Source organism: Marmota marmota, unplaced genomic scaffold, assembly GCF_001458135.2.
Source record: "Marmota marmota marmota unplaced genomic scaffold, marMar, whole genome shotgun sequence".
Taxonomy (NCBI): domain Eukaryota; kingdom Metazoa; phylum Chordata; class Mammalia; order Rodentia; family Sciuridae; genus Marmota; species Marmota marmota.
In genome coordinates, this window is record NW_025999866.1 from 1 (window position 1) to 9,470 (window position 9,470).

At 32.8% G+C, this 9,470-nt stretch overlaps 1 protein-coding gene across 2 annotated transcripts; it reads right to left on the reverse strand.

Annotated features, from left to right (window-relative positions):
* Nucleotides 1-1,281: 1,281 nt before the first annotated feature.
* Nucleotides 1,282-8,504, reverse strand: LOC107134154 (protein broad-minded-like). Of its 2 annotated transcripts, none has more exons than XR_001502417.2 (3): nucleotides 8,304-8,468; nucleotides 4,393-4,533; nucleotides 1,282-2,128 (listed from the first exon to the last, which is right to left on the reverse strand). XR_001502417.2 is itself a non-coding variant. In XM_048814562.1 (3 exons), the coding sequence occupies exons 1-3, from the start codon at nucleotides 8,341-8,343 to the stop codon at nucleotides 2,028-2,030; spliced, it is 288 nt and encodes a 95-aa protein (XP_048670519.1). In that variant the 5' UTR covers nucleotides 8,344-8,504; the 3' UTR covers nucleotides 1,282-2,027. The 2 variants fall into 2 exon arrangements, 1 of the variants encoding a protein (XP_048670519.1); XM_048814562.1 differs by having other exon boundaries at nucleotides 1,282-2,134; nucleotides 8,304-8,504.
* Between the last annotated feature and the right edge of the window lie 966 nt (nucleotides 8,505-9,470).

Below are 9,470 nucleotides of genomic sequence, written 5' to 3' on the forward strand. Positions count from 1 at the left end.
AAAAAAATATATATATATATATATATATATATATATATATATATAATATACACATATACATATATACATATTATACACACACAAATGGCAAACACATAAATTTTAAAATGCTCAATATCTTTAGCCATCAAGTATCTTTAGCAAATCGAACCTACATTGAAATTCCACCTAATCCCAGTCAGAAGGGCTATTATAAAAAGTAACAAATGCTGGCAAGGATGAGAAAGGAAAAAGAATGCTTGCTTATAAACTGTTGGTAAGAATGTAAATTAATACAGTCATTATGGAGAACTGTATATAGGTTCTTCAAAAGCTAAATACAGAATATATCCAAAGCAAATTAATCAGCATATAAAAGCATTACCTATATACCCATTTTTATTTTGGCACTGTTCACAAAAGCTAAGAAATGTAATCATTCTAGGATCCCATGGAAGAATGAATAAAGAAAATACAGTATGTGTATTGGTCAGCTTTGTGTCACTGTGACCAAAATACCTGACAAGAACAAAGGCCCTAATCTTCATCATGTGGGATTAGGGCCCAACTTCTTTAATAAGACCCCTACAGTGCAAGAATTAAAATAAAAAAAATCAATAAATGGGATGAACTCAAACTAAAAATTTCTTCTCAGCAAAAGAAACAAACTATGAGGTGAATAGAGAGCCTACATCTTGGGAGCAAATCTTTACCCCTCACACATCAGATAGAGCACTAACCTCTAGGGTATATAAAGAACTCAAAAAACTAACACCAAAAAAACAAATAACCCAATCAATAAATGGGCCAAGGACCTGAACAGACACTTCTCAGAATTCTGAGGATATACAATCAATTAACAAATATATGAAAAAATGTTCATCATCTCTAGCAATTAGAGAAGTGCAAATCAAAACTACTTTTAAGTTATCTTCTCACTCCAGTCAGAATGGCAGCTACTATGCATACAAACAACAATAAGTGTTGGCAAGGATGTGGGGAAAAAGGTACACTCATACATTGCTGGTAGGACTGCAAATCGGTGCAGCCAATATGGAAAGCAGTTTAGAGATTCCTTGGAAATCTGGGAATGGAACCACCATTTGACCCAGCTATCCCTCTCCTGGGTCTATACTCAAAGGACTTAAACACAGTATACTACAGGGACACAGTCACATCAATGTTTATAGCAGCACAATTCACGATAGCTAAACTGTGGAACCAACTTAGATGCCCTTCAGTAGATGAATGGATAAAAAAAAAAAATGTGGCCTATATACACAATGGAATATTACTCAGTGATAAAAGAGAATAAAATCATGGTATTTGCAGGTAAATGGATGGTATTGAAGAAGATAATGCTAAGTGAAGTTAGCCAATCCAAAAAACCCAAATGCCGAATGTTTTCTCTGATATAAAGAGGCTAATTCATAGTCGGGTAGGGAGGGGCAGCATGAGAGGAATAGACTAAATCTAGATAGGGCAAAGGGACGGGATGGGTAGGGAATGGGAAAAGGGTTAGCAAGGATGGTGGAATGTGATGGACATCATTATCCAAAGTACATATATGAAGACACGAATTGGTATGAACATATTTTTTATACAATCAGAGATATGAAAAATTGTGCTGCATATGTACTTTTTCTTTAATCTTCAATAAAAAAGGACCCTGAAAAGATTGTGAAGTTTGGATGTGAGCTAAAACATGTAAGCTGATCAAAACATTCTGGGAAAGATAAAAGACAGAAAATATCAAAAACAAAACAAATTAGTACCTATCAATCAAGCTTGATCTCATTTCTTGAGAACATCTTCCTTTTAATAAAGAATATTAAAATCCTCAGGAAAATTGATCCTAAATTAAGAAGTTAGTAGATCAGAAATATCTTAGAACATCAATGAACAAAATTAAATTTCATGGTTTATTTCAGAACCAATGTAATTTCTTCTTAATAATGCTATATCTTAATGAAATCTATTGACCAAACTACACCAGGCACTCAAAACATTCTGGCAATACGTAAATATTTTTAGATGCTTTTTATTACTCAAGCCAAATTACCTGAATGTGGAGATGATGTCATCTTTGGACAACTTGGTGAATAATAGATAAGTTGGGTAAATAGAACCAGCAGATCTGTAAGAGATACTGAATCTTCACAAAGAAATAGAAAAAGAAAGAAATTAATCCCTATTATATGCTAACAACTTAGAACAATTTAAATAATGGCTCATCAATCTATGACTGAGTTTTTATAGAAAACACGATCCAGTCAGGAAGGCAGAAGCTATAATCAAAAACACATGACTCCAGAACAAATTAGACATAGTATATTAAAAGACGGCAAGGCAAACAATACGATGTGGGCTATGTGGAGGGACAGGGGATTTTTTTTTTTTTTTAGCTAATCACTTAGTATAAACTTCTAATTAAAAGATTCATAAATCTGATTATTGCTATTTGTATTTATTCAATTAGGAGCAAAACTAAAGAAAAAGCTAAATGAATCTTCCAGTCTCACTTGCTCTGAGTTACTTACCTTTAGTTGACTTTAAAATCCATTAATTTTGGAAATCACACAATTGAGCAATGCACTATTAAGTCTCCCATTAGCTCTGATAGATAACACATCTTATATGAGAGTTATGGTAATGGTTGTCCAGGTTATTTTTCATGGACTTGAAGGCTGCTTTTGTCAAAAGCACTGACTCTTCACTTGAGCCTGTGCAGACATCTGATCAGTGACTAAAAACAGAGTGAAAAAGCTAGACATCTTGGACTTCATGTCATTTCTGTCTCTTTTGCTACCTTAATCTTTAAGTCAAAATGTTTCTGCTCAGCTCTGCACATAAACATGTTATTCACTTAATGAATGTTTGTCAAAAATAGTACAGATTCATTTACCTAAAACTTCCCTAAGCTCTAACCTCCCCCTTTTAGGCTTCTGAAACCAGGCTAAGAACTACATATTCTCAAGATTCACAGGGGCATCATGACTACTGCAAAATCAACAGATCACCAACAACCAGGTTTCACAACACCCTGCTCCAGACCACCAGAGAGATGCCTAGAAGTCTAGAATATACTCCATAACACAGGTCAGCAAAATGTAGTCCTTATGATCTGATTTTGTAATGCTCACAAGCTAAGAATGGATTTTCATTTTTAAAATGTGTTTGAGGTTCCTCAAAACCATGCTCAGATTCAGTGATTTACTAGCAAGACTTGCATGTTTCAACATACAGTCATACAGTTATGTTTTGTTACATCAAAAGCACACAAAGAAAAATCCAAGGGAAGTGGGGAATGTGGTGAAATCCAGAGAAAACCAGGCACAAGCTTCTAAGTGTTCTCTCCCACAGAGTGACACAGAATACATTTAATTCTTCTAGGAGTGAATTTTAAAAACATATGTAAAATAATGGCTATCAGGAAAAGTCATTATAAATCCCAAAGGTTTTACTGAAGGTTGAAGATTCAGGCACCTATTGCCTAGCACATACCAAATTTCTAAATTCATAAAAGGAAATTAAGTGTTTAGTGTAAAACACATTGTAAGCAGATTAGACACTGTGATCAGTCTACAGCTTAGGTATCTCTCAGTGCTGGGAATAAAAGAATTCTAGACACCAACCAAGGACCAACCTTGCACAAGCCCTTTCTAGGAATAGCAGCCTCCAGATTGTGATGCTACCTTTTTTTCCTTTTTTTTTTTTTTTTTTTTTGGTACATTCAGGTGCACACACAGAGAAAGACATTATGTGGCCCAGTGTGGCTAAAAGAGTTAGTATCTAGCACTTTACAGGAAAAGTTTGACAGCCCCTACTATGTAGTATATTCTTAGATAAGCTTAGGGTTTTAAGGGAAATAAGAATAACTAGCAACATGTGCCAAAGTTTAATAGAGGAAAATTAAGAAGACTTAGGGTAAAAACAATATGATAGTGTATCAAATGGTATTGGGCTTTGCAGCTTATAAAACAATATTCTCAAACAAAAGTTCTCTAAGTATAACATCACTGATAACATTATTCAATTTTCATGATTTAAGAAACCAAAACAACATAAAGTAAGTGATTTGCCCAAAAGATCCTAGATAATGTATAAGACAACCAGAACTTAAACAAGGTCTTCTACTTTTACATCCAGAACTGGATCATCAAGTATGTTGAGAATTTTGAGAGACAGGGGAAAATAATTATTACATTCTAGAATAATATGAAAAACACCTATGCATGTAGGAAGAAGTAGAAACTGAAAATTAAAAGAAAAAAATACTTCAATATATATAAAACTAAAAGGTATATAACTAAATACCCTTGAAAAAACATGGGAAAACTCCAAGCTTGAATGAGCCACAGCATATAAATCTTACCATACTTCCACATATTCATTTCTCCTAATCGCACTTACCTTTTTTATCCTTTAGCTTTATGGGAAAGAGTTTTCTGCCTTGTTTATAGATCAATAATCTTCCTAAAATGCACAATGAGTGAATAAAATAAATATATTGTAATTCTTGTCCTGAGTAGTAGACAATTTTCTGTTTGTTCCCTTAAGAGAAGAAACAAAAACATTTTAATGTTTTAATATTTTACAGTACCTGTCTCCATTTTCTTCTAAACACACAAGATTCTAGTCTATAATGAAGACACTGTTGGTGGAAATTTTAAAAATATTTATTTCCTGGGCTGGAGTTGTGGCTCAGCGGTAGAGCGCTCACCTAGCACGTATGAGGCATTGGGTTCAATCCTCAGCATCACATAAAAATAAATAAAATAAAGGTATTATATCCAACTACAACTAAAAAAATTTTTAATATTTATTTTAATATTTATTTCCTTGTTTGCTAAGGCTCTTTACATAAATCTGAGAAAAAGTAGTCATAAAATCGACAAAACTCAGAAAAATATAATATGCATCAGACCATATATATATATGTAGTATAATATGTATCAGACTATATATATAGAGTCTGATACATATTATATTTTATATAATATATATAGTATTATATGCATCAGTGCTCATTCTAAAATAAATACCAAAAATTGCCAGAGTTATCATCTGTCATCAAGGACATGCTTTAAAAGTAAGTTAAGGAAGGAAAGAAGTCAATAAAAAATGTTAGTTACTCTTCAGTTTTACTAACTAAAAGTAAATGCAGGTAAAATCTATAAAAAATATTCCAAAATCTAAAAAACTGCCATCTGAAACACTTCTAGTCCCAAGTGTTTCAGGTACACAAAAGATCATACTATAGAGATTTTCTAATATTTATTTGCTATTTACTCATTCACCCATACAGTCAAGATATATCAAATATCTATTTTATACAAGATCCTGCACTTTTCACTAATGATAAAAACCAGAAAGAGACCTGAAACTTAGCTCCCAATTAGACTACAGCAAATAGGGTGGTATCACCAGAGTATGCAGAGAACAAGGGGAAGAGATAAGGAGCTTCAAAGGGCAAATCATGAAGACATGGTCATGGAAAGAATCTGGACTTTATTGCAGAGGCCATTAGGATAAAAGTAAAGCTCTTTAAGGAGTTAAATACACATAGTGGAACACTGACTCTACAGCAGTGTAGAAAGCTAATGAAACAAAATCAACGTGTGAAAGAAGCTTTATCAAGAAAATTATACACAAAAACACTAGCAAAAAAATGAAGAGGAGACAAATAAAAGTTTATGTTTAAGAAAATGAAATGTATGTTACAATCAATCCCACCATTACATATAATTATAATGCATCAATAAAAAATATGGAAAAAAAGAAAAATAATATGCCATAGCCAGGATTACACATAGGCAGTGAAAGAAAAAGATGAGAAAACTCAATTTCTAACATAGTATACAGGGTAAATTTCTCCTATGTAAGTAATTCCAATGAGTAAAACAACAGGTCTAAAAAGAGAAGGAACAGTAATTTCAGTACTGTAAATTTTGAAGGGCATAAATAACCTTCAGGTAGTAATATAAAGTAAAAATGAGTGGATCTGAAATTCAGGAAAGGTATGTAGACTCACATGTTTCAGTCACTGATACATGTAAATATGTAATACTTGAGGCCATGTACATGAGCTCCCTCAAGAAAACAAATATAGTAAAGTGGAAAAAAGCACAAAGGGAAAACATTTGCCAGTATAAACGTGAAGAAAAGAGAAAAGCTCTTCAAGTGAACACACAAAACTTACTATGTACGACAATGAAGGAATACAAGAAAAACATAACACTAAGATGAGGAGGAAAGAATCAACAGAGATACATGCTGTTAAATGAGGACAAGAAAGATTAGAAGCTAACATGGGAAGGCCTTAGAGGAGTAGAAATAGAAGCCTACTTCTATGACTGAAAAGTGAAGAAGAGGCAAAGAAGTGGGACCTGGGGAATCCAGAATACACAGAAAGCTCTTCTTTCAAGGGAAGCAGAAAGGTAAAGCATATGGAGCACAGAACTTGCTCCATTTTTTATTATGGATCACCCATGAGCAGGTTAGACAATGCAGGAAAAAGAACCAAAGAGATACAGAATAACAAAATGGCCTAGTTTCACTAAAAATAAAGCAAAACAAACAAACAAACACAAACACTCCAGGAGGTAACAGAATCAAGAGAATAGATAAAGTGGTCAATCTGAAATAGGACACATCTTGATTACAAGCTAGAGAAAGGAAATACTGATAAAGGTATATAAACATTCATTACTATACATAGAAGCAGGACATGTGTGGAGGTCGTATACAAAAAATTCTATTTTCTTAGTGAAATAAGAACCACGGAGTCCTCTTGAAAGAGAGTGGGCAATAACAAGAAAAGTGGTTTGCTGAAACTGGCAAATACTTGTAACAGCTGGGACATCAAAGAAAGAAAGATCACCTAAGAGAATTCCAAAGCAACACAAAGAGAGCAACTGAGGTTAGAAAACATATATTTGCACTTTTCAATCCACATAACAAATTCTCTCTGCTCAATTTCCTGAGAACCCCAAAAAATGGAAAGCTGAACTGACCTAAAGTTGGGAAAATGCAGGCAAGAAAAAGCAAAAAATTTGAAAAAGGAAAAAAAATGAATATGGCAAAAGAATACAATGAAATACCACAAGGTCTCCACTAGATAAGAAAGAAAGCAAAGCCATGAGAACTAGTAGAGTGGGGGTTAGGGGGGATGCTTGATGTAACTTTTTAATATCAAGAAATTAGAAAAAATCTAAAAATATTTATATGAGATAATACATAAAATTATGCATACTTTTGTTTCTTTTCAAGAAAAAATTTCAATTTCTGCACTTTCTCCTCCACTGCAAAACATGAGGTTTTGAAATCCATTAATATTGGTCTTTGACACTTTCCCATGCTTTGAGTTAAAGAATTTTATTCAGGGATAAACTAAATTATAAGATACTTTCATACTCTCAATAACTTATCATTTATTTCAAAAAACAATAAATGTAACCAACATGAAAGTTCAGTTTCACATGGCAAGTTGTGAACCATAAGCAAAGATCCAGAAAAATTCCAAATAGATGAAGTTTATTCTTTCATGATAAATAAGATATAAGATTTACTTATATTGATTTAAGTAAATATGAAAGAGGCAACAGAAGTAAAAATAACAAAGGTATATAGGCATTGATGGGCAAAACAATCTAAAAGAAGACTCATTTTACTCAATATCAAAATAAGAGACCAGATAAAAAAATTAGGGCCAGATTTTAAATTATCTAGGATGTTTTAGCTCAGACTGAATATAAGTAGAAATGAATCACAGGGCAGGATGGGGTATTTGATAATAAAAACTACATTGTAGGGAATTTTTCCTCTAACTAACGTGCTTAAGTATCTGATTAAATGAGTGAGACAATAGCAAAAGAGAAAAAGGGACTACATATCATGGTAGTATGAGAGATTAGAATACTAATGCCTAATATAACTTGAAGAGCTGCATATAGTATGAATCAGTATGACTAAACATTCATTTTAAAGGTAGATATTATTAAAAAGTCACTAAATCTTTTTAATTTCTCAAAATATTTTAAGTCATTGGTAAAAGTGATCTCATTTACCAGACTACTAACAGCTACTAAAAAAATAAGTCATTATAAGGCTATTTCTGAGCCACATCCCTGGCCCTTTTTTATATTTTATTTGGAGACAGGGTCTCTCTTAAGTTGCTGTAGGGCCTTCCTAAGTTGCTGAGGCTGACTTTGAACTTGCGACCCTCCTACCTCTGCCTCCGAGCCACTGGGATTACAGGCGAGTGCACCATGACCAACAAAATTAAACATTTTTAATGTGTGTAATTTAAAAAAAATACGTACCACAATGCTTTGAATGTTCCAAAATTTCATCAGTTTTCATGGTCTCACACAATTCCAAGTACTGAACACACTGCTGAACTGCTGTGGTTATCTAATAAAATAAAATCTCATTAATTTCAGGAACTTGCAGTCTAGATGTCCAAGTATTTTTATTAAAAAAATATATATATAAAAAAATAAAATAAAAAAATAAAAAAATAGGCAAAGCTATAAAAATTCTAGCAGGAAATATTTAGGAAATATGTAGACTACTACCTTTTCAGGTACTACAACTCAGTCTCCCCAGTCACATATTACTATGGCATCAATTTGGGGAGCACTGAAAAGATTTGTGAACAAATATATTATTATCTTAATATTGGTGTCAGTGGACGGAAATAAACATAATCTGACATTTTAGTGAAAGATACAAAACTACTACAGCCATGGCTTTCGAAACTTTCTTACACAGTTCCCTCACATCACAGTCTTTTCTTCCCATCTAGCCAGCAAATATATCGACTGGTTTAAAATTCTGTTTCCATCTCCAATACCACAATTTAAAAAAAAATAAAAAGAAAGAAAGAAAACTGAAAATTTTAAGAACATTGTCATAATTTTTAAAAAATCTACAACCCCTACTGTTCCTAATGATTCTTCTGTAAGTCTCCATTCTAACCCTTCCTCCCATTCTTCACAAGTAGAGCTTTCAAACCCTTCTCCCTTTTCCCAAAACTTACCTACTCCCAATAGATTCCCTCCAATTCTAATTCCCAAACAAAATACAAATCATCAGTGAAAAAGGACTGATAATTATTAGATTTAGTAATAAGGAGATTGTTGGAGACCCTGAATAGGTTAGTTTCATGGAATTTGAAGATTAAATCCAGTTTATAATAAAGAAATAAGAACTGAAAAAGTAGAGGTACCTAGAATGATTTTCATTTTCACGAAAGTTAGCCATGAAGGAAATTTAAAATAGAGCAACAGGTACTATAAGGGTCTTAGAGGCAAAACTAAATTTTTTTTTCCAAGTTGGAAAGATAGGGTCATGCTTAGTGTTCTTGGTAGGGTATCTGACAGAAAAGTTTATCTATATAGGAAATAAAGAAGACAGCTGACAGAAAAATGTACCCAAGAGGGAAAAGAAGTTTGGAGTCAAGTAAAAAGAGGATTAAGAAAAAAAAA

Coding starts and splice junctions, on each gene's coding strand:
- LOC107134154 (XM_048814562.1), bottom strand. CDS start 8,343: ATGAAAACTGATGAAATTTTGGAACATTCAAAGCATTGTG. Junction 4,534..8,303: donor GGAACATTCAAAGCATTGTG/GTACGTATTTTT, acceptor TCTTCTCTTAAG/GGAACAAACAGAAAATTGTC. Junction 2,135..4,392: donor AAAGCTAAAGGATAAAAAAG/GTAAGTGCGATT, acceptor TTCTTTGTGAAG/ATTCAGTATCTCTTACAGAT.